Source organism: Eriocheir sinensis, chromosome 3, assembly GCF_024679095.1.
Source record: "Eriocheir sinensis breed Jianghai 21 chromosome 3, ASM2467909v1, whole genome shotgun sequence".
Taxonomy (NCBI): Eukaryota; Metazoa; Arthropoda; class Malacostraca; order Decapoda; family Varunidae; genus Eriocheir; species Eriocheir sinensis.
This window is the reverse complement of record NC_066511.1, coordinates 2,173,575-2,199,891: the sequence shown is the minus strand read 5'-3', so window position 1 is coordinate 2,199,891 and position 26,317 is coordinate 2,173,575. Positions and strand designations below refer to the sequence as shown.

The 26,317-nt window shown below is 43.4% G+C and overlaps 1 protein-coding gene and 1 long non-coding RNA gene across 2 annotated transcripts in view; both read left to right on the top strand.

Moving 5' to 3' along the window:
* The window catches only part of LOC127003499 (uncharacterized), a 31,895-nt gene extending 21,149 nt beyond the window's left edge, over positions 1-10,746 (top strand). The window contains exons 5-7 of the mRNA XM_050870270.1: positions 9,373-9,655; positions 9,924-10,097; positions 10,324-10,746. Of these exons, the coding sequence (XP_050726227.1) occupies positions 9,373-9,655; positions 9,924-10,097; positions 10,324-10,566 (700 nt within the window). The 3' untranslated portion in view covers positions 10,567-10,746. The remainder of the gene's footprint in view (positions 1-9,372; positions 9,656-9,923; positions 10,098-10,323) is intronic.
* A 102-nt stretch (positions 10,747-10,848) lies between these two features.
* On the top strand, positions 10,849-16,490 carry LOC127003500 (uncharacterized). Its single transcript, XR_007757095.1, has 2 exons — positions 10,849-15,296; positions 15,848-16,490. It is a non-coding gene; the product is annotated as an uncharacterized LOC127003500 (long non-coding RNA).
* The last annotated feature ends 9,827 nt before the right edge of the window (positions 16,491-26,317 follow it).

The following is a 26,317-nucleotide window of genomic DNA, read 5'->3' as shown; positions in this document are numbered from 1 at the left end:
ATGGGGACCAACATTGCTTTTTTCAGGTGTAAAAATGCACTTTGGGGCTATATGAAGTAAGCCTACTTTGTGCACATATTACACAGTAATGTATTGCCTTACCGTTGCAAATCACTCGTTCGTGAAATATGAATTTTTCTGTAAGTCGTCATTAAAATGTAGGGGGGGGGGGGGGTCAATGGGGCTGAAGTTTCCCGTAGCAGTTGAGAGGAGGTGGGGTCGAGGGGTGGGCGAACCTCCCTCCGTTAGGGGTTAGTTTCAGATTAGATTTGTTAGATTTAATTTATTCTGATACTTGCTTGTAACCAGTTTCATCGTGCCTAACGCCAGCGTACTGCTAGGATGACAGGTGAGAACTGACAATTTTGACCAAAACTTGGCGTGGTGAAGCATCTGACAGTGGTAAGATTCTATAAAAAACAATATTATTATCTCAGAAACAAGTCACTTCCGCAGCGACTCTCACTTGTGAAGACGAAATTGTTTTTTTTCTGGTAGATTTCAGTCTTCTTTTTTTAACTGAGACGGGTGTACATCTGGAATTTTACTATAATTTTGAGATTGGAATATGTAATTACCTTTTAAGCAAGAAAAACATATCTGCAAGTCCGGAGGTGAGGTGGGGTTGGGGTGGGGTGGGGATGGGTTGGGGTGGGGTGGGGTTGGGTGGGGGAGGGGGGGGGGCTTATATTACTAGTTTACTCTTACGAAAATAGTCGCAAAAGATATCGAAAGGAGTGACTATGCATGTTGGAGCAATGAATAAAAACAAACTTTTTCGTAGTAAAAGTAAATTTCATTGGCACATAGATTTATATATATATATAGATATATATATATATATATATATATATATATATATATATATATATATATATATATATATATATATATATATATATATATATATATATATATATATATATATATATATATATATATATATATATATATATATATATATATATATATATATAGATATATATAACCTGAACCACACACATATTACATTTACCAAGACGATACGGGATAAAAATTAATATTATGGTTGTCTTGAATTTTCGCTAAGCTTGAGGAAGTCTAAGAATACCCAAACGCGTACTGTATCAATCCCGTCAACTTTTCAAAGCGAGGATGTATACCTTTTTCCTTTTGCATATAACATATTAATGCTACTGCAAAAATCAACATGATTTTTTATTGTATAGGAATTCATATATAATTTGAGGATGCCTTGTTAGGTAAGGTGGGTACCCCCAAGGATTCATCGGTTTTACGAACAGTTCCGATACTACTTTAAGCCTATTACCAGCGACTTTAAACTAACTTCGCCCCAAAAACGTTTTGAAAAAAACAACCGCTCCACCTTCCTAAGTGTTAGTAAACACGTACAAGGCGTTTAAAAAAGCGGGGACAGTGTCGAAGGCTTGCTTTTAATGTTGACAACTTGCTTCTTGTGATGAAGGATTTTATTTTTCTTGATGTTAAACGTCATTTTTAGCGTTGTCGTTTATAAAGTTCAACTCTCGTCTTTTACTGTTGAAGTCTCTTTTTTTGTGTGTGTTAAGGGCTCTTTTTATAACGATGAGGATCACTCTGAATGTCGAAGGCTCGATTTTAGTTGTATGGACTAGTTTATATTATTGACGGCGTGTTTTTAGTGTTGAGGGATCCTTTAACCAAACACGACGGCATGAAAGTTGACGTCTTTAGGGTGTGTAATCAAGCAATTGGATTTAGGTAATGATCTAACGCCAGGCTTAATAACTAAAAGCACTTTTTATTGTCACCATGTCACCATGAATATCATTTTTGCAGCACTTAGTTGTAATAATAGATATAATTTTGTCCTCACAACCGAGAGCAGGTTTTCTGTCAAGCTATTGTGTCGTTAAGGAAGATAAAATTCATGAGTAATCTTTTGATTTGACACATCATTTTCCAAATCAGCTGAGGTCTTGCTTTACTTTCCTGCCTATCTAAAGCTTTTGAATCAATCCTTAACCGGAAGATTCAAAAGCACCTTTCCACTTCTGACCTCAATATGGGTTCCGCAAGGGGCGTTCTACTGGCGATCTTCTTGCTCTCTTAACTGATTCTTTGTCATCCTCTCTTAGCCGTTTCAGTGAAACTTTCTCAGTTGCGCTAGACCACAGACTCCGTATCCTTGACGGGTGTCGGCGGAACCGCCTAAATATTAGGCGGGCAAACTCTCAAAAAAAAAAAAAAAAAGGCGTCCTGAATATTTTTTTACCTAGCCTCACCAAATTTTGCATGTAGTCCCCCACTGGCATTGCGCATGGACCCATGAATTCATATTTTCATTTCAGTTCGTTTTAGTATCAATAAGATATACAAAAAAAAATTAAGCATCACTAAAACACAACACTAACATCTCTTCAGCCCGCTCAGTTTCTGCTTTTCAAGCCACTCTTGCTAGAGAGAGAGAGAGAGAGAGAGAGAGAGAGAGAGAGAGAGAGAGAGAGAGAGAGAGAGAGAGTAGTCAAACTAGAAAATATTAGCCGAATACATCTCCGGTCCGATTTCTTTTGCGGTGAGTGCTTATATATATATATATATATATATATATATATATATATATATATATATATATATATATATATATATATATATATATATATATATATATATATATATATACTTTTTACTTGTTACCCTTACCTCTTATCCCATTTCATGGTCCCTGTTACTTATACAAGTCACCAGTTCTGAATAGTTATCTGTAGTACATTATTCACTCATAAGTTCACGAAAATTTCATAAGAGATGGTGGTATTTTTTTTGTTTTTTTGTTTAAGGATGTGAGGAAACAGGCGTTGTAGATGGAATTCCTGAGAGAGAGAGAGAGAGAGAGAGAGAGAGAGAGAGAGAGAGAGAGAGAGAGAGAGAGAGAGAATTATTCATCTTAAGAAAAAAGTTACTGCATAATAATAGCCTAGTTTTCTTAAATGCATAATAATAACTTGGTATTCGTAAATGCAAAATAATAGCCTAGTGCCATAAATGCAAAAAGAATAGCCTAGTATTCCTATATGCAAAATAACAGCTGAGTATTTCTAAATGCAAAATAATAGTCTAGATTCCTAAATGCAAAATAATAATTTAGTATTCCTAAATGCATACTAGCCTTCTAGTTTACAAAATGCAAAATAATAGCCTAGTATCCTAAATGCAGAATAATAGCTTTGTATTCGTAAATGCAAAATGATAGCTTGGTATTCCTAAATGTAAAATAATAGCCTAGTATTCGTGAATTCAAAATAATAACATATTATTCCTAACTAAATAATAGCCTAGTTTTCATGAATGCAAATGATAGAATAGTATTCCTAAATGCAAAATAATAGCCTGGTTTAACTAAATGCAAAATGTTAAGCTAGTGTACACAGTAAAATTATAAACTATTGTATTAAGTAAAATCATAATGTATTTCTCTTGACTACTTCATTAGCTTATTAGCAAGTTATTACAGATTGTAAAACTCTTTCCACTTACAATTTATTACAGAAGTTGTAGATACGGTATAACATGCAGAAAACCTTACACCATACGAATAAAATCCAATATTCCTCAAAACAACTTACCTCGTTCCCAGGAGATTACGACCCCCAGGTTAAGAACCGCTGAACTAGAAGCAAGAAACATTAAAGCAATAGCAGCGACAGCAAGGGAGGGTAGCGTGGGGTATTACTTACTTGAAGCAATGGGTGTTCGTTACCAAAACCGCGGTTACACTAGTCAGTCACTGCTACCCCTGGGTTGGGCACCTAGCCCAGCCAAAACCACCCAGCCCAGGGTAAATTTGAGTGGACGCGCTGGATCGTTTTTCTCCCAGTGGTATGGCTGGGCGCACTGTGCAAAGTTGCCAGATTGTCTTACTCAGCCTCTTATATTTACCGACTTCCGACCCAAAAACTGTCTCGTGGACCCCAATAAGGAGATTCACTTATAATTATCGTTAAAATAGTTAATTCCTGATGTTTCTTGGCAATAGTTAGGCGTCAGAAACCGGTAAATACTATGCTCTGAGTACAACAATCTGGCAACGGTAGGGCGCAGCAGAGGTATTGAGATACTGTAGTATTCAAGCAAACCACTAAAACCAAATTATCCTATGTAATAAAATACATAAATATTATATTACTATACAATGAAATTATTAGTTTTCCTGTATAATTAATGATCACTAACAGCACACAAATTAATAAAACAGCACCTTCACACTCGCTTGACTTGAAATCCAGATGTACACAAACACAGGCCTTCGTCAAGCCAACGCCAATGAAGTCACCATGGTATCCCTAGAAAAATCAATTTCATGGCCACAAGAGGCCATATATAGCCTCTTGGAGGGCCTCAACAATAGTGCGCAGTCCTCCTCGCTTCCCATATCCATGGTTGTTGTGCTTTGTTTACATCTGGGCTTCTCGGAAGAGCGCAGGCGGCTGGACAGGACAGGCTTCTGTGTGACCACTTGCGTTGTAAACCAGGCTTACGGCTGGCTTCCAGCCCAGGCAAAATCGTCCAGCCCAGGGGTAACAGTGACTAGTGTAACCGTAGCTTAACCGATTATCATATTTGACACAAGGAACTGGAGTTGCCAAATGGGGATTATTTTACCATATTGAAAACCTATAAGGTTGATCAGCCGAAATAATAACCTTAGCGTTAGAGCGTCGGGATATGCAGGTTGCCAAGAATTATTCAACTTCTTTCAATAGAAGACCCTCTCAACAGGAATTACATGACTTCAGAATGGAGGCTGCAGAACGCTTAACCTCAGACCTTGCTATCATTTCCGATTGGGGTAAAAGGAACCTTGTGTCCTTCAATGCCTCAAAAACTCAATTTATCCATCAAACAATTCGACACAATCTTCCAAACATCTATCCCCTATTCTTCGACAACACTCAGCTGTCACCTTCTTCAATACTAAATATCCTCGGTCTGTCCTTAACTCAAAATCTTAACTGGAAACTTCACATCTCCTCTCCCACTAAATCAGCTTCCTCGAGGTTAGGCGTTCTGTATTGTCTCCGCCAGTTCTTCTCCCCTGCACAGTTACTATCCATATACAGGGGCCTTGTCCGCCCTCGTATGGATTATGCATCTCACGTGTGGGGGGGCTCCACTCACACAGCTCCTCTGGACAGAGTGGAGTTTAAGGCTCTTCGTCTCATCAACTCTCCTCCTCTTACTGATAGTCTTCTACCTCTTAAATTCCGCCGCCATGTTATTTTTTTTTACAGCTAAAGAAACAGCTCAAGGGCAACAAAAAAAGCGTGTAAAAAAAAGCCCGCTAATCGCTGTTCCTACAGAGTTGAAAGTTATGAGCGGCCAAAAGAGAGGAACAATTTCGGAAGGAGAGGTGTCTTGATACACTCCTCTTGAAAGAATTCAAGTCAAAGGCAGGAGGAAATATAGACGAAGGAAGGCTGTTCCAGAATTCACCAGTGTAAGGGATGAAAGAGTGAAGATGCTGGTTAACTCTTGCATAAGGGGTTTGGACAGTATAGGGTTGAGCGTGAGAAGATGTCGTATGCAGCGGGAGGAGGGGAGGCATGCAGTTAGCAAGTTTAGAAGAGCAGTCAGCATGAAAATATTGAAAGAAGATAGAAAGAGAGGCAACATGGCGGCGGACTTTAGGAGGTAGAAGACTTTCAGTATGAAGAGGAGAGCTGATGAGACGAAGAGCTTTAGACTCCACTCTGTCCAGGAAATCTGTGTGAGTGGAGCCCCCCCCCCCCCACATGAGATGCATACTCCATATGAGGGCGGACAAGGCCCCTGTAGATGGATAGCAACTGTGCGAGGGAGAAGAACTGTCGGAGACGCTACAGAACGCCCAGCCTAGAAGAAGCTGATTTAGTGAGAGAGGAGATGAGAAGTTTCCCTGTTAAGATTTTGAGTTAAGGATAGACTGAGGATGTTTAGTGATGAAGAAGGTGATAGCTGAGTGTTGTCAAAGAATAGGGGATAGTTGTTTGGAAGATTGTGTCGAGTGGAGAGGTGGAGAAACTGTGTTTTTGAGGCGTTGAAGAACACCAGGTTCTTCTTGCCCCAATCGGAAATAACAGTAAGGTCTGAGGCTAAGCGTTCTGCTGCCTCCAGCCTGTAATCGTTTAGTTCCTGTTGGGTGGGTCTTCTATTGAAAGAAGTTGAGTAATGCAGAGTAGAGTCATCGGCGTAAGAATGGATAGGACAGTTCGTTTTGGAAAGAAGATCATCAATGAACAACAGAAAGGGAGTGGGAGATAGGACAGAACCCTGAGGGACACCACTGTTAATAAGTTTAGGGGAAGAACAGTGACCGTCTACCACAACAGAAATAGAACGGCCAGAAAGGAAACTGGAGATAAAGGTGCAGAGAGAAGGATAGCAACCGTAGGAGGGTAGTTTGGAAAGCAAAGATTTGTGCCAGATCCTATCAAAGGCTTTTGATATGTCCAGCGCAATAGCAAAGGTTTCACCGAAACGGCTAAGAGAGGATGACCAAGAGTCAGTTAGGAAGGCAAGGAGATCACCAGTAGAACGCCCCTTGCTGAACCCGTACTGGCGATCAGATAGAAGGTTAGAAGTGGAAAGGTGCTTTTGAATCTTCCGGTTAAGAACTGATTCAAAAGGTTTAGATGGACAAGAAAGTAAAGCTATAGGTCGGTAGTTTGAAGGATTGGAACGGTCACCCTTCTTAGGAACAGGCTGTATAAAGGCATACTTCCAGCAGGAAGGAAAGGTAGATGTTGACAGGCAGAGGCGAAAGAGTTTGACCAGGCAGGGTGTCAGCACGGAAGCATAGTTTTTAAGAACAATAGGAGGTACTCCATCAGGTCCATAAGCCTTCTGAGGATTGAGGCCAGAGAGGGCATAGAAAACATCATTAGGAAGAATCTTAATAACAGGCATAAAGGAGTCAGAAGGGGGATGAGTACGAGAAATATGCCCAGAATCGTCCAGAGTGGAGTTTTTAGAGAAAGTCTGAGAGAAGAGCTCAACATTAGAGATAGGTGAGACGGCGGTGCTGCCGTCAGGACTAAGGAGAGGAGGGAAAGATGAAGAAATAAAGTTGGAGGAGATGTTCTTGGCAAGATGCCAGAAGTCACGGGAAGAATTAGAAAAAGCAAGGTTTTGGCATTTTCTATTAATGAAGGAGTTTTTGGAAAATCGGAGAATAGATTTTGCATGATTCCGGGCAGAAATGTAAAGATCATGGTTAGCGGAAGTTTGAAGGCTCTGGTACCTTTTGTGAGCTGCCTCTCTATTTTTGACAACACGGAAACAAGCGTGATTAAACCAAGGCATTTTAGCATGAGGAGTAGAGAGAGTACGTGGAATGAATGCCTCCATTCCAGAGACAATTACCTCTGTGATGCGCTGGGCACACACAGAAGGGTCTCGCTCCTGGAAGCAATAATCATTCTACGGGAAATCGGAAAAGTACATCCTCAGGTCGTCCCACCGAGCTGAAGCAAAATGCCAGAAGCATCGCCTCTTCGGTGGGTCCAGAGGGTGTACAGGAGCGATAGGACAGGATACAGAAATAAGGTTGTGATCGGAGGAGCCCAAAGGAGAGAACAGTTTGACATAATAAGCAGAAGGGTTAGAGGTAAGGAAGAGGTCTAGTATGTTGGGCCGGTCTCCAAGACGGTCGGGAATACGTGTAGGGTGCTGTACCAATGGGGAGGCGGTGGCTGAACAGATAGCGAGACGGACCTGCGTTCAGGAAGACGCGAATTCAATCCCCGACCGGTGCCACCAAGCTGGGATTTTTCAGCCGCCGCCGAGTGGCTTAAAACTACCCACATACTGTCCAAAATACCACCTATCAACCCGGACTCTAGATTCTAGGAGTAAAAATGAGCTCCGGGAGGGCAGCATGAGCTAATGGAAAATGGGGCCACTATAAACACTCGCCTGCGCCAGAACGGGCTGGGCCGACCATCAGGCCCCACCGGGAAGAAGCCTTGGACCGACCATCAGGATCCACCGGGAAGAAGCCTACCGGCGCAATAAGCCAAGACGTGAAAAAAAAAAAATACATGTGCTCCACTTTAGATTTCAAGTAGTCAAAGAATTTTACTTAGTTAGTAGAGTTAGATTAGAGATAAACAGCACAGATATATTTAGTAATAGAATGACAATGAAGTCTTAGCCAGATGGTCTAAAATTCTGAAGAGTCCAGATCATGGACACGAGAGCAAGTGATGTCGTTGCGCGTAGGCGCAACACCCAGCTCTGGATTGAAATTTAGGATGGAGATAGTAGGAGGGAACAGAGTAGAGATTGCTGTCAGTAGCCTCAGAAACCTGTTTTTCGGTGAGGAAGAGAAGGTGAGGTTTAGAGGAGGAGAGATGGTGCTCCACAGAATGAAAATTAGAACGAAGACCGCGAATGTTGCAGAAATTGATAGAAAGAGGTTCGAAGAGTTATCAAGACACCTCTCAAGTCGGCAGCCAGAAGGGGAGTCCTCCCTGGGGAAATTTGTGGTCACTAGTATTGTACGCCATTTTGAATTTTGGGAAAAGGTGCGTATGTTGTGTGAATGTAGTGTGGTGTGGATAGAGAGATGATCTGACTTTAGAGAGCATGCTGAACTACTCTGGTGTTGATGAGACAGTAGGGAAACGGTTAGTGAGGACATGGGAAGGGTCTTTGGAGGCCTTCAGCACCCTCCTCACTTCCCATATATATATACCTCACAGGGAGTGGCTTGCGCCCGTTCGATAGGTGTCTTCCTACCTACTCCAGCCTCTTTCTGCTATCGATAATTTCACGCTGACTGCTCTTCTGAACTTGCTAACTGCATGCCTTCCCCCTCCCGCGGTCTCGCCACACATGTCTTTCTACTCAAGCTCATCCCTATACTGTCCAAACCCCTTATGCAAGAGTTAACCAGCATCTTCACTCTTTCATCCCTTACGTTGGTAAACTGGAACAATCTCCCTTCATCTGTATTTCCTCCTGCCTACGACTTAACTCTTTCAAGAGGAGGGTATCAGGACACCTTTCCTCCAGAAATTGACTTCTCTTTCGGCCGCTCCTCTCTAATCTTTTTAGGGGCAGTAAGTAGAGGGCTTTTTTTCATTATTGTTTTTTTTTAAGCCCTTGTGCTGTCTCCTTTGATGTAAAAAAAAAATTGAGGAATTACTTTCATTATTTTGATTTTATTTTGATAGTTTTCACTTGAATTACTGTATCTTTTACTTGTAAAAATTACAAAACCATGGAGTCTCTTGTCAATATTAGGGATGTGTTAGTAACCTACATAATTCTGTTTTCCTTTACATCCGGTATTCTCTACATATTCTTCTCTATATCAGTAATACATGCTGGTGTCTCTTCATGCTCCCTTAGGTCCATAGATGCAAAAGTGATTGAGCCTTCCAGACCATCATTCAAAACCAACCGCATGTTCTCGGTGAGCCTGAGTCGCAGCTACTCCAAGAGGATGCAGAAATCTTTGGCTCAGGAGCTGCTCAAAACAACACAGCACCTCACCACGCAGGGACAAGAGTATTTTGCAAAGGGTCACTTAGCACCTGACGCTGACTTCGTACTTGAGGCGGAGCAGGACGCTACCTATTATTATGTCAACGTCGCCCCCCAATGGCAAGCGGTGAACAACGGCAACTGGAAGGTTTGTGAGCGTGCTCTAACCCCATTATCCCTATTACATGACCCAGTTATTATATGTTACGTGCATGTCTGTTACCTATTTCTATATCACTATCTATCCCCATCTGTCAATCTATCGGTCTAAATCTCTGTCCAGCTATGTATTTGTCTGCCCATCTCTCTCTCTCTCTCTCTCTCTCTCTCTCTCTCTCTCTCTCTCTCTCTCTCTCTCTCTCTCTCTCTCTCACACACACACAAAAAAAAAATGATGTGCCCTGACCTTCCTTCAGAGTCTGGAGGCTACCGTGCGGAGGTTTGGTGAGCGGCGGCAGGCCACCCTCGAGGTGTACACAGGCACTCATGGCATCTTAGAGCTGCCCGACTATCGCAACAGACTAACAAAGTTGTATCTTGGGCAAAGCTTTGGCAAGAAGGTAGTGCCCGTGCCAGCCCTCTTCTGGAAGGTGAGTGAAGGAAATAAAAGCTGATGAACGAACCTTTTTACATAATTCAAGGTTGCTGCTTGTCTACGTATTACGTTTCGAGTTTCACCTTTAATATTCTACTTTGGTAAAAGAAGTAGGATCACAGTAAAAGCCCAATTTGGCACCTTCTAGTAAAGGTAACTAGACTCATAGCCAAAACTTTGTCTAGCATTTATTTGAATAATTAGTTTCCCTCTTATTGCAGGTAATCTACGATCCCCATGTGCACAATGCCCTGGCCTTCGTTGTAGTCAATGACATCCGTAAAAGTGATTTATGGAACCTTGGTCACCCACCATGCCCCGACTTATGTTCCCGCGTACCATGGGTTGACTGGAACACATCTGACGTCACTGATGGCCTCACATTCTGCTGTTCGGTCGATGCCCTACGCGCCACAATCCCTCAAGTACCAGCGCTGGGCAGAGTAGGTCTCCTTGTCGAGTAGTTGACCTGACAGGCATCACATTCCTGGTATCCTTACAAATGTGTGCGTATAGGTGTACACACACACTCACACACACACACACACACACACACATCAAATACCAGGATATCACTGCATTCCGAAATTCGGAAATATTCAAGATCGAGATCACCTCCATTCCTGCCAATTTCAAATATGGGGTTCTTATGGTATATATATATATATATATATATATATATATATATATATATATATATATATATATATATATATATATATATATATATATATTCAAAAGTTTGCCACATGACCTACGAGGAGGTGGCTCAAGTCAGTTTTAGCAGGGTTTTGGGGGGGACATGATCGGTCGCTAACAGTGTGGTGTATGGGTGGCTGAAGCGGCTAGTCAGTATGTCCAGCGGCACGCGAGGGAAGGTCGGCGGGGCGCTGCCCTGCGCCTCACGAGGCTGGGCGTTGTTTTCACTTTCTACTTCCTTGGTGTAGTGTCGCCGATGGTTGATGACATCATTCATTACAGCTGATAAGTGAGATGCAGGGTTATCCTCACACCCTCTACTTCCTCGTCTTTTGTGGTAATTTTAATGGGTGAGTATTAACTTTAACGAGGCTGACACTGGTTTGCTCGAGCGCGAAGGGACGGGGCTATTGTTCTAGGGCAAAGGGACGGGGCTAGCTTGGAGGACCGTTAGGGTTTCCATGTTCACTTCTTCTTTGGGAAGATAACGCTCAAGTCGTAGTGGGAGGTTAGGAAGGCATTATGTAATTTACATAATTAGACAAAACCAATAAAATAAAATAAATGATAAATGTACTTTGACGGGTGTTCTTTACTGGTATGCAAGTAAAAGTTGCAAAGAAGTGAGGGATGGAGGAGGGAGACTATTGTTTGAAAGGGGAGTTACCTTCTATGAGGACATTAGGCAACTCAAATTCGGGCGAGCTGTCGTATAGTTTCTTCAGCTAACTATTGTCGCGTTAACTATGCCTTTGTCTTTGATAAGATCGGAGTATCCCTTACAAAACTTGCATTTAAATATTACCTCTTTTTATTTTATTTGCACATACTTGACTTGCATTTTTAGAAGTTAAGATGTTTCAGAACCATTTTAATTACTTTTAGGTAAGCAACACCCAATGTGTTAATCTTTGTTTCCAAAAAAGTAAAGAAAAAGATGAGTCAGTGTCAAGATGTTAAGCGCACTCGGCAGAAACTTGTCGCCCCATTCTGATTTCAGAGGTTTAAAGATTTTACAATTCTGGAAAAAAAAGATTTATTAACCTAATCTGATTCCTTCTTAGACTGAAAAGTAGTGAAACTTTATGTTTTGAATTCTAAAGAACTATATTATGATTCACCTACAGTCTCAAGCTTGTGGCGTTCGTCAGTAAGCAAAGTTTCCATTAAGCATAAAGGCTCCTTCAGTTTGCATGCAATGTGACTTCGTAGATACAACACGGAGCTAAGTCCCAAATGCGGACGTCTTCGATTGGTTTCCCAAAACACTGATTTGGCCGTGTGCAAAACTTCGTTCAATTTCGTGAGGAGTCGGTTCTTGGGAATTAACTGACCAACCTCAAACGTTCACCCAGACACTAATAGGGGAAGTTTCTAGAGGTCTGCAGAGTCGAGGAAGGTTGGAAACAATTTATTAATAGAATTTGGAGTAAAAATAACAGAAAAAAGAAAAGTCGTAATGAATCGATATTCCTTTGTTCTGCAAGGAGGAAAGGAGGTTATATAAAAAAAAATAGTAAAAGTTCACGTCAAAGTATAAGCATAACATTGGAGAGAGAGAGAGAGAGAGAGAGAGAGAGAGAGAGAGAGAGAGAGAGAGAGAGAGAGAGAGAGAGAGAGAGATTTACATAGATTTACATGGAAAATTCAGACCACACTGAACCTATGGTCCAGACTAAGGTGGTCTGTCTTTAAACCTATGTGATTTTCTATTAATTAAGCAGATGGCTCCAAGACTTTGCATGGAAGTGTCGCTCGAGCTTGCTTTTAGAGTCAATCGTGTTGCACTGGACCACTGAAGGTGGGAGGTTATTCCATTCTCGCACTACAACGTTGGTGAAGAAAAAAAAATGATGCATTCTGAATCTAATGTTTACACTTAATTAAGTTTTGTGCCATTATTTCTCGTTCGGAAAGTGTCATTGATTATAAACAATTTTGATTTGTTTACATTCGTAAAGTCATTAATTATTTTAAAACATTCGATCAGTTTTCCTCGGAGGCGACGTTTCTTAAGAGAGAACATGTTAAAAGTCAATACCCTTTCGTGGTAAGGTTTGTTGCGCAAGAAAGATATAATTTTTGTTGCCCGTCGTTGAACATCTAATTTAGCAATGTTCTTTACATGGTAGGGAGACCAGAATTGATCCCCATATTCCAAGTGGGATCTGACTAAACAATTGTAAAACTGGAATATTACATCTTTATTTTTGATGATTTTAATGAAGCCCATGATTCGGTTCACTTTATTTGCTGCGTCAGTGCATTTCTGTGAGAATTTGAAGTTTGACGCGATTTTGACATATGTCCTTGACGCATTCAACGCTTTTGAGTTTAACGCCACGCATTTCGTAATCGAACGAGAGAGAGAGAGAGAGAGAGAGTGAGATATTTACGTAGATATTCGGATCACACCGACATTATGGTGGATATTTAGAAGTAGCAGATGGATACATGACCTCAAACGTTGTTCAGCTCCCAGTCTCCAAAATGGTCAGGGATACGTATAGGATGCTGAACTGACTACTCTAGATCATTGACACGAGCAAGGTTGTAGGTTTGCTATGACTGGTCAGTGAAAGACGATGAAAGCCAAAGCTGGTGGCAAAAACTGAAATCTTCTTAGATGGAGATTTCAGCGAATGGATTAGCATTTAAGATGTTCTCCACTTTGGAATTTGAATAGTTCAAAAATTACATAGTTTGTAGAGTTAGGTGGGAGATCAACAATGCAGGCGTAGTTAGTAATAGAACGACATTGAGGTCATAGCCAGATGCTAGAAAATTATGTTCAATGTAATTTATTGACAAAATTCAGCAGTCTGTGCAGTTACAGAACATTTCCACTTTCTACTTCCTGAGAAATAAAACTACCACAGTCAGTAATCAATCCACACCAGAATTTGTTAATGTGCAAAACGGTGAAAGGAAAGGAAACATTAATTCTGAAAGCATATAAGAGCTTATTCATCATATCCTGAACACAAGTTATGCGTGAAGGTCACACTTATACATCATTATGACAGTTCATATAGGTCGGTGTCAAGACAGAGGGAAAGCAGCGGATGACAGGGTGGTGGCAACCGATAGTGGCTCGTGTGCACTCTGCCATTTGAAACAACGGTATCTATCGCTGGCTACAGTGGCGTGGTCGGAGAAATGGATCCGCCCGCCACAACTCGCCGCTGATTTGTGGCGACTACAAAAACGTGGCCCGTGTGCAATACTGTGCATGCAGGCATATATATGTATGTGTCCTATTTTGAACATTATTTTGTGGCGGCCACTGACCACTAAAAAGTGGCTCGTGTGAATCCAGCCTAAATCAGCTTCCTCGAGGTTGGGTGTTCTGTATCGTATCGCTCCGCCAGTTCTTCTTCCTCGTACAGTTGCTATCCCTATACCGGGGCCTTGTCCGCCCTCGTATGGAGTGTGTATCTCACGTGTGGGAGGGCTCCATAGAGACAGCTCTCTTGGACATATAGTCTCTTACCTCTTAAATTCCGCCGCCATATTGCCTCTCCTTCTATCTTCTATCGATATGTTCACGCCGACTGCTCTTCTGAACTTGCTAACTGCATACCTCCCCCACTCCCGCGGCCTCGCCGCACACGGCTTTCTACTCAAGCTCATTCCTTTACTGTCCAAATCCCTTACGCACGAGTTAACCAGCATCTTCACTCTTTCATCCTTCATGCTGGTAAACTCTGAAACAATTTTCCTTTATCTGTATTTCCTCCGGCCTACGTATTGAATTCTTTCAAGGGGAGGGTATCAGGACACCTCTCCTCCCGAAATTGACCTCTTTTTCGGCCACTCCTCTGAATGCTTTTTTTTATAGGAGCAGTGAGTAGCGGGCTTTTTTTCATTAGTTTCATTTTTTTTGCTCTTGAGCTGTTTCCTTTGCTCTAAACACACACACACACACACACACACACACACACACACACACACACACACACACACATTCATATTTTAACGAGTCCCATTAAGCTAGCTTTTCATGTTTCTACTCATCCTGCAACATTTCCATATTTCTCTCACTCTACAATATTTTAACCTGTTAGACGACGTGTGTGTGTGTATGTGTGTGTGTGTGTGTGTGTGTGTGTGTGTGTGTGTGTTTTATGTTTGATTTTCATCTACTTTGCTTAAATCCATTCAGTTAACAAACAGAACCGTCATACTAGTTTGTGTAGTACATCGTCAGTTGAACAAAACAAAATTGTGGCGATGGATATGAATATCCCTTCCAGTGAATTTGAGAAGCTAGGCTTCCAAACTCTTGTTACCAAACAAGAGCATAATTGCATTCAACTGAGAGTGAATGTAATGGACGAAGAAGATGCAGAAAGATGGAAGAATGACTACTGTGTGCAGAACAAGGTGACGCTAAATGTTGCAAAAGCCCATAGCAGAAAAGTTTAATTTAAAAGGACCTTCATCTTCCTTCATGGAGACCAACGTCACCTTGGAAAAAAAAAGAATTTACTAGGTAAGTAGCCTATCTAATAATCTATTTATTATTATTGTTATTGTTACAGTAGATGCCATTACAGCTAACCTAATCACCTTGCATGTTGTGTTACCATTGTTGAATATCTTTCTATCATTGAGGGCAACTATGTTTTCAAGCTTACAATGCTCTATATATCCTATACCAGATGTTACATCCTTATTTTGTGTAAGCTGCATCTTGCAGTAGCTTATGGAAATAGACTGAATAACCACTAAAAGCACTCACTCTAAATCACTGCCTCCTCTTGTTGATCCTGCAAATCATAAGTAAAGAAGCTGCATGTTGCACTGCAGAAGATTTTTGATGAAGTTGCAAGGAACCTATAGCTATGGTCAAAACATATATGTAGATAACAAAGCTTTAATTACTTATGAAATGGTGAAAAAAAAAAATATATATATATATATATATATATATATATATATATATATATATATATATATATATATATATATATATATATATATATATATATAATTACAGGAATTGCACAAAACACACATGACAGTGTCTTATATTTCTTTCAGGTGTGAATCTGAAATTGACCTGACCATAAAACCAGTCAGCAGACTCACAATTAGAAGAGATGAACAAAGGGCACAATATTCCTGCTTCATAATCATAAAAGGCACCCACAACCATTCGCTTGAGTCTGCAGCGGGATTGTGGCAGCTAATAGTGCTACCAGACACAAGAGAGGAGTTCTTTAACGACTCTTTTGTGTCAAAAAGAGGGGAATATTGCAAGGGTCACGCACACCAGCTAGAAGGGGCAAGCGAAGGGGGCGTGGAGGAGGCGTTTGTGACCGTCGCGGTGGGGATGGCGTCCCGGCTTTTTGGTCTTGTAGTGGGAATGGAAGAGCCGCCGACACCATGAGGAGGGGCTTGACCTGTTCACTTCACCTGATGCCACAGATACGGCGCTGCTCCTCTGAGAACTAGATTGAAGGTACGAGCTTAAGTGTGGCCCAGGGCCCGTCCGTGGGCTAACTCCAACATCACCAGCTTCAGGAATTGATTGATTCAGGCCAAGAACTTGAACTAATATACTTTCCTATATCAAAATTTTTGCTTGTCTGCTCATGTGTAAAAAAGGCACCTTGGATACCGCAGGCCTATTTCACAAAACAATAACAATGAAGTATTTGCACATTTTGATACATGCAGTTTCTTCTACAAAGCTCAGCTCAAAGAGTATTCATCATTATCATAATCATCAGTTATTACTAGGTCACTACAAGACATAGGCTTTTCCCAATCTATTTCACCTCAGTCCTCAATTGCTGAAATTTCATCTCCACGTTTTTTTTTTTTTTTTGGGGGGGGGGTTGCCCTGAGTTCCTCAAATTTTATGGATTTTTCCTTACATTCAATCGTTTTGTTCACGATCAATAGTATTCGTCCTCCCAATTCATTATCCAAACACAGTCCCTATCTTCGTATTCATCTTCAGATCTACTTTCAGATTCTCTCCATGTAGCTGCTCGGTCATAATTTATTAGTCTTCGAAGATTGAGACAGTCGAAGAAGTCGACAGTGGATACAGTGTGTGTGTTAACTGTATTTTTTTATAAATTAGTCCTATTTGAAAGAAAAAAATAGGCTCTACCCCACCCTCGTGCTTTTAAAACACGGAAGAAAGTCGAGCCAATATAATTTTTATCAATGACATGCTGTTTTTCTAGCTGCTGGTTAATGATCCTCCTCCTCCTCCTCCTCCTCCTCTTCCTCCTCTATACTATTTTCCTTCCATTTTCTTTTATCTGCTATTTACCCTTTATCCTTTATCTCCAATTTCCTTTCTGGCCGATCAATCTCTGCTTTGGTAGACGGTAGACGGTGGGCTCTGTCCTATATCCCACTCTCTTCCTGTTGTTCATTGACGATCTTTCCAAAACATACTATCCTATCCATTCTTACGCCGATGACTCGACTCTACATTACTCAGCTTCATTTGATAGAAGACCCAACCCAACAGGAACTATACGATTCCAGGCTGGAGGCCGCAGAACACTCAACCTCAGACCTTACTATCATTTCCGATTGGGGCAAGAACTTGGTGTCGTTCAAAGCCTCAAAAACTTAATTTATCCACCTTTACATTTGACACAATCTTCCAAACACTTATCTCCTATTCTTCGACAACACTCAGCTGTCACCTTCTTCTGTAGCAGTCACCGCTCGAATCGCGTGTTCCTTCCCCTCAGTGACACAAGAAAATGGGGTGCTGCAAAGAGAGACTAAAATTCTGTGTTTTCATGTTCATCGTCAGTCCTTGTCTCTGTCCGCGTCGTGTCTTCAATGTTTATCTTTCTTGTACTCGTTTACCTTTGACTGTCCGTCTATGTCCTTTTGTTGTCCACCGTTACACATTGTTATACACATACACCAACACTTAAATGTTAACCTACACAAACAACATTCACACAAACGCATACCCACACAAACACCTTTTTTTTGTGTTGTGTTTGTCTCAATGACTTGTATTTTTGTCCAATAAAGCAACCCTAACGGATATTGAGTTTCTCTATCCGTGAACCGACTAGCACTTATAACACTCGCTACCACCAACAATTGGTGACCCCGGAGTGTTGCTATGGTTCAAGGTGGCTTATAGCCGGTGCCGTTTTAAGGGCACTCTCTCCTAGAGTGGAGGACCTGGGCAGGGTAACTTGTCCATTCGTCCGCCCTCTCCTGGGGCAAAAATCCTCACCTCCATTCGGGGTTCGTGGGGCTGAGCACTCAGGTCGGGAGAAACATTACGCCATAGGCGTAGTTGCCACCTTCAGGGTTTTCCCCCGCCCTCCCCTAGGCGCCTTCTGTGCCTTCCCCAGGCACCCTCTGTGCCTCCCCCAGGCACCCTCTGTGCCTCCCCCAGGCACCCTCTGTGCGCCTCTTCCAGGCACCCTCTGTGCGCCTCTTCCAGGCACCCTCTGTGCGCCTCTTCCAGGCTCCCTCTGTGCGCCTCTTCTAGGCTCCCTCTGTGCGCCTCCTCCAGGCATCTTCAGCGCCCTTCAGGCATCTTTTGTGCCCCATGGTGCTTCTCCCGGCGCTCACCCACCCACCCCCACCCCTCCTCCTCCCTGCTTTTCTGCTGGTCCGGCGACTGAGACACGCACATCGTGTGACACACTACACAGACTCAGTGAACACTCAAACACAGTGCGACATATTACTGAGACACATAGTGCCACACACTCAGTGTACACGCCACACACAGACTCATTGTACACGCCATACAGACAGTGTATACGCCACCACACACCGCAGACTCAGTGTACACGCAGACACAGTGTGACACCCCACTGGGATTACTAGCTGCCCCCTGGATTAACCACCGCCTCCTGGATCTACCACCGTCCTCTTGGATTATCCTACACTTGTGGATCTATGTGTACAGTGCAGTGTGTCCAGCAACAGTTCAGTGCAGCAAGTCCCCAGCAACAGTTAGTGTCACAGTGTTCCCACTAAGTGTACAGTGTTGTTTTACAGTGCTTTCTTGGACACTGGTTCACTCCCCAGGCCACTGAGGTCCCTAGCACGCGCCAGTGCCTATACTACACGCAGTTCGTTCTACTCTCACGGACTGCCGTGGCTCCTGGCCCGTTGTACGCCAGCGCCCTTGCCAACACCGTTCAACTTCACCATGTCTGACGACGACAACTCTTCCGCTGCGGCGGCGGTGTCCTTCAAAGCGCCGTCCTTCTGCTCACAGGACCCGTCCATATGGTTCTCGATTTTGGAGTGCGGATTCAAGACTGCCAAAATTGCTAACAGCCTTACTCAGTACACTCACGCTGTTAGCCTCCTGCCCGCCGACGTCCTTCCACAAGTCTCTGACGTCATCGCCTCAGCCTACAACTCTGATCATGCCTATGAAGACCTGAAGACTGCCCTACTCCAACGCCTTCAGTCTTCTGTCACCACCCGCCTCCGTGAACTCCTCTCCGAAGATGAGTTGGGTAATGAGAAACCGACGGACCTCCTACGCCGCATGAAGCAGCTGCTCGGCGAAAAGTACCAGTCTTTCGACCCAGACTTGTTCAAACAGCTGTTTTACCAACGTCTGCCCCCTGCTGTCCAGCGCAGCCTCTTCAGCGTTAAGGACGACCTGAAGCCCGACGCCATTGCCAAGTTAGCAGACGAATTCATGGCAACTCTACCTGGACCGCTAACTTCCTCAGTGTCTTCCGTCGTCTCCGAAAGGACCACTCAATTTGACGAACTCGTCAAGCAAGTCTCCCTGCTCGCGACGAAAGTCACCTCTCTTGAGGAGCGGCTCGATCGCCGCCGCTCTTGCTCCCCCACTCCTCACCGACGTCGGCGCCGCTCCCGTTCGAAAAGCCCAGGACTCTGCTGGTACCACAACAACTTCGGCGAGAAAGCTACGAGGTGTACCACCCCGTGCACTTACAAGGCGTCAAACTCCAAGGACGAGCACTAGTGCAGCATAGCGCTCGTCATCAACCCTCAGCGCTGCTCCACCTTCATGATTGCCGTTCCAACACAAAGTTCCTGATTGACACCGGCGCTGATGTCAGTATAATCCCAGCAACCGCCAGTCAGCGAACTCTACCTCCACTCTTGCACTTGTACGCCGCCAACGGTACCAAAATACCTGTCTACTCGCGACACACCATGCAAGTAGACCTTTACCTACGACGTTGCTTCGAATGGACCTTCTACGTCGGGAACGTCTCGCAGGCAATCCTCGGAACTGACTTCCTAAGGCACTTCAACCTCTTGGTCGACGTCAAAGGACGGAGGTTGGTTGACCCGCTCACTTCCATCTTCTCCAATGCTCAACCAGCACCAGGTGACAGCTCGCAACTTGCCGTCGTTCACAAGGACCACCAGTTCGCCGCCCTGCTCAAGTCCTTTCCCACGCTGACACAGCCCTATTCAGCCAGCCTGCCCGTCAAGCACCACGTTACGCATCACATAGAGACTACAGGACCTCCAGTACACGCCAAGGCCCGTCGCTTAGCTCCTGAACGCCACCGTCAAGCCAAGGCCGAGTTCGAGTCTCTGTTGCGTCAAGGTATTGTATGGCCCAGTAGCAGCAACTGGTCATCAGCCCTCCACGTCGTCCCCAAGAAGAACGGCGACATACGTCCCTGTGGAGACTACCGAGCCCTTAACTCGCGCACTAAGATGGACAGATACCCGGTGCCAAACATCCAGGAATTCTCGTCTCAACTTGCTGGTTCCACCATCTTTTCACGTGTGGACCTCGTCAAGGCCTTTCACCAGATTCCAGTCCATCCTGACGACATACCGAAGACTGCCGTCATCACGCCCTTCGGTCTCTTTGAATACGTCAGGATGCCGTTTGGACTCATGAATGCGGCCCAGACCTTTCAACGCTTCATCGACGAAGTTCTCCGCGGCTTACCCTTCTGCTTCGCCTACATAGACGATCTACTCATCGCTAGCCCGGATGAAGCCTCTCACAAACAGCACCTTCACCAAGTCCTCACCCGCTTGCAAGACTACGGAGTACAGATCAACGTGGACAAGTCTGAGTTCGGTGTTACTTCCCTCACCTTCCTTGGCCACACTGTTACTCCAGAGGGCATCGCTCCACTCAACTCAAGGACTGAAGCCATCCAGCAGTTCCCGAAGCCGTCCACCCAGCGCCAACTCAAGGAATTCCTGGGTATGGTTAACTTCTACAACCGCTTCGTCCCATACTGCTCTCTCATGCTCCAGCCCCTCTACGCCATGGTGAAGCCCTGCAAGCGTGGCCAGTCTGTCACTCTTGCCTGGACTCCGAACGCTGACGCCGCCTTTCTCGCTGCTAAGAAGGCTCTCAGCGACACAGTCATGTTGTCCTTCCCTGCCCATGACGCGGAGATCTCGATTGCAACAGACGCCTCCGACACTGGGACTGGTGCTGTCCTTCAACAGTTCGTCGACAACGCCTGGAAGCCGATCGCCTTCTTCTCCCGTAAGCTCTCCAAGTCTGAAGCCATGTACAGCGCTTACGACCGGGAACTTCTCGCCATCTTCAAGGCTGTCAAACGTTTCCGCTACTTCATTGAAGGCCGGCGTTTCCACGTGTTCACCGACCACAAGCCCCTCACTACAACTTTTCTGAGGAACAAAGACTCTTATACACCACGTCAACTCCGCCACATGGACTACATCTCGCAGTTCACCACTGACATCCGGTACATCAAAGGTGCAGACAACGCTCCAGCTGACGCCCTCTCCCGCAACATTACCGCTGTGACGTCCTCTTCACTTGATTACGCCGCCATAGCCGCCGATCAGTCCGGCGACGCAGAGCTGGAGAAGCTTCTGAACAACCCGGCGCTTAAAGTGAAGAAAATCACACCAGGCACCAAGGTCACTCTCTACGCTGACGTCTCTACGGCCACCATCCGTCCCTACCTGCCACAGCGACACCGCTACCAGGCCTTCCGTCAGCTTCACGACCTCTCTCATCCTGGCATTCGAGCCTCGCAGCGCTTGATGACGTCCCGCTTCATTTGGGAGGGACTTAACAAAGACGTCAGACTATGGACCAAAACCTGCACTGACTGCCAAGCCTCCAAGGTGACGCGACACACACACTCTCCACCCGGCACCTTCACGCCCGTCACGGAGAGGTTCGACCATGTCCACATCGACCTTGTTGGTCCCCTGCCGCCCTCCGCAGGCCACCGCTACATCCTCACCTGCGTGGATCGTTTCACACGCTGGCCTGAGGCCGCCCCCATCGCTGACATCACTACGGACGCCGTCGCCCACGCCTTCATTGCTACTTGGGTCTCCAGGTTCGGCGTCCCTCTCAGCCTCACCTCAGACCGCGGCGGCCAGTTCGAGGCTAACGTGTGGAACAAAGTCATGACTCTCCTTGGCATCCGCCGCTACAGAACGTCAAGTTATCACCCGCAGGCTAACGGCATGGTCGAGCGCTTCCATCGGCAGCTGAAATCCTCCCTCATGGCATCCACCCAACGCGACAACTGGTCCCTGGCTCTTCCCTTGGTCCTCCTCGGCATCAGGTCCTCCCTGAAGGAAGACCTGCACCACTCCTCGGCTGAACTAGTGTACGGCACCAACCTCCGGCTCCCAGGCGAACTTCTGGCGCCCACACCTGACACCGCCCCCTGCGGCGTCCAGGACTTCGCCGCCCGCCTCAAAGGTGCCATGAGGAGCCTCCAGCCGGTGCAGCCTCGCTCTTCCCCGAAGAAGACCTTCGTCAACCAGGACCTCGACACCTGCACCCACGTCTTCGTGCGCGTGGATGCCGTTCGGCGGCCCTTGCAGCAGTCCTACCAAGGACCCTACCGCGTCCTGAGACGGACCAGAAAGACTGTCACGATAGACAAACTGGGTTCTCAGGACGCGGTCTCCGTAGACAGGGTCAAGCCGGCGTACCTACTGAACCCAGACCAGGCGCCCCATCTCTCCCTCGCCGAAACAACACCATCTGCACCAGTCCGCACCAGGAAGATATCGTTCCTTCTATGAAGTCACTGGGGGGGAATATCTGTAGCAGTCACCGCTCGAATCGCGTGGTCCTTCCCCTCAGTGACACAAGAAAATGGGGTGCTGCAAAGAGAGACTAAAATTCTGTGTTTTCATGTTCATCGTCAGTCCTTGTCTCTGTCCGCGTCGTGTCTTCAATGTTTATCTTTCTTGTACTCGTTTACCTTTGACTGTCCGTCTATGTCCTTTTGTTGTCCACCGTTACACATTGTTATACACATGCACCAACACTTAAATGTTAACCTACACAAACAACATTCACACAAACGCATACCCACACAAACACCTTTTTTTTGTGTTGTGTTTGTCTCAATGACTTGTATTTTTGTCCAATAGAGCAACCCTAACGGATATTGAGTTTCTCTATCCGTGAACCGACTAGCACTTATAACACTCGCTACCACCAACACTTCTACACTAAATATCCTAGGCCTGTCCATAACTCAAAATCTCAACTGGAAACTCCACATCTCTCTTTCTAAATTGGCTTCCTCGAGGTTTGGGCTTTCTGTATCGTCTCCGCCAGTTATTTTCTCCCACACAGATGCTATCCATACCATGCTAAAAAAAATCCGTGTAGCCTTAGCTTTCTATGGAACGAATACCAAAAGCTGCTTGAGGATTAGAGGCAGAAAAAACCTCAATAGATATCTTAAATCGCTATTGCAAGACAAACAAAGCTAGAGAATTCAGCGAGATGACGTGCTATCAACAAAGCCGTCACAGATCAATAGACATTCTGGTCGCGGCCATTGCCCCTCCCTTTATTAATGTAATGGATTTTGGTCCTGAAATGACCTACGTTACTGCATGTGTGGTCGAGAGAGGTTATGTCTCGTGATTAAACAAATCATGGTTATTGAAGTTTCCAACTTTCTTGTTTATTTTGTTGTTGCTGTTGTTTTTGTTGTTGTCTGTGTACATCAGGTTTCCGGGACCTCTTGCGTCAAGTCTTCTACGAAAGCTTTTAATCATTGTTGTCTATAATGGCAAATATATCTAACATGTGAAACAAGTATTGATGAATTTGGTTCGATATTTCAATGTGGTGGATATTTAGATTTTAGAAATAGCCTAAAAACAAATTCAGTCAGTAATAAAAAGTCTTTGACTTTTTTCTACATTTAACATTCGGTCTATCCTAAACTCAAAATCTCAACTGAAAACTTCATATCTCATATCTTACTAAATCAGCTTCCTCGATGTTAGGCGTCGTGTATTGCCTCCACCAGATCGTTCCCTCTCCCAAATGCTGCTCATATAGGTATAAGGGCCTTGTCCGCAAATTATGTAAACATACCATTTTTATATAAAACAAACTAATAGAAAATAAATCGTTCTTTCTTTGCAAATTGCTGTTTTTACATGAAAGTGTTTACACCAGTTTTATACATAACCTGCTTCAAATTTTTTACACTCTTATTCCTTCTACAGACTTCAACTAAAAGTTAATCATCCAATACGTGTACTGAGAATTTCATGATCATCACACCGTTTTGCCATCATCAGAAGTCGACTTATGATACCCATTTTTACAACAAAGTACCAGATTCATACAAGTAGATTCACTCAGGACTTCTGTTTTGTCCTAAGGAAGGGAACCACACACTCAAATAGATTTAGATTAGAAAATGTTTTCACAGTAATAAGAAAAAAACGTACGTGCCAATAATAACGTGGTACTTCTGCTCTGACTTAAGGAGTCAAATAAACATAAATAAGAACAGGAACAGCAGATAAAAGGACTTTTCGTATTATTATGAGTAAGTTGTAATGCAATATAGTGTTACAGACTGGCAAATATCTGAAGAAGAGAAAGGAAATGGAGAGAAGAGGAAAACAACGAGGATAATGAGAAAGAAGGGCTAGAAGGAGGAAAAAAAAGACGATGAAGATAATAAGAATAGGAGGGAAAAAAGATAAGGAGGAGGAGGAGGAGGAGGAGGGAAGAGACGGGGGATCATAAGAAAAAAATATGAAGATGATTATGATGATAGTTAGTATTTCTATTATAATAATTATTATTATTATTATTATTATTATTATTATTATTATTATTATTATTATCATCATCACTGTTATTGTTAAAATTAGTATTATTGTTTCGATGATGATATAATGATGATCAAGAAAAGGAGGAGAAGAAGGAGAAAGAGGAGGAGTGGAGGAGAGAAAAAAAAATCTATATCACCGAGATATCCTCTCACTCGTGTAAGGAGGAAGTGAGTGACTGACCGACTGAGGCAGGTGTGAATAGTGAGGGTCATTCTGATACCGGTGTAGCGTGCTGAGAGTATGATTGAGACAGAAGTGTTGATTTTTAAAGGGCACCAGTGTTACCAGAAGTGATATTCACATCGATGTTTGAGAATGCATTCTAAGTCTCTAGCTTGAGTTTTACATTGATTTCATGGAAGAAATCAATGCAAAGAGATAAATATGGAGGTGATTTATAGAAACCTATTGGATAATATTCGATACGATAATATACGATGCGATAATGTCTGCCATCTTCAGTTCGGTTCCTCTCGTCTCCTAAAACAAATCACATCTAGAATCTATACACACGCCATGGAGCCTGATGAGAAATTCATATTGTACAAGGAGTATATGAATGACCAAGTTAGTATTACCTCATGTAGTCCAAATATAAGATAGGCAACGCAAAATGAAGAATAAAGTAGGCTATGTAAGGCGAGAAACAACGGCCAGTATCAATTTTACCGCAAGTTACCACGTCAAATATGGCCTTTTTAGTATATAAGCTCGCTAATATTATGTAGAAAACGACTTGGATTGGATTATATCAGGACAGTGGTTCTTAACCTTTTTCATCGTCTTACCCCCTGAGACTCCCCAGGGTATTACCGTGACCCCTATATTAAATTTCTTATGTAATGGTGAACTTTGCGTAAAGGTAAGGTAAAACAAAACTATATGAAGATCCTGATATAATGAAAATGTTACAAATAAAAGACCTAGAAAAATGCCACAAATCCCCTACAAAGTGCTAAAACAGTACGGACCATCAAGATTTTTCCGCTTATAAACACTTATAAATTGGATCAGATGATATCCAATATAGCACGGTATCCATTAAAAACGCATCACTGATAAATAAACTTGTTCACGAGAAGTATATTAATTTCTCTTAAGAAAAAAAAAAGTTACTACAAAATAATAGCCTAGTTTTCTTAAGATGCAAAATAATAACTTAGCTTTCCTAAATGCAAAATAATATATTGCTTAGTATTCCTAAACACAAAATAATAACCTAGTTTCCTAAATGAAAAATAATAGCTTAATATTCTTAAATGCAAAATAATAGCTTAGTATTCCTAAATGGAAAATAATAGCCTAGTTTCCTAAATGCAAAATGATAGCCTAGTATTTAAGAATGCAAAATAATAGCCTATTAGTCCTAAATGCAATATAATAGCCTACTCGTCCTAAATGCAATATAATAGTCTAGTATTCCTAAATGCAAGATAATAGCCT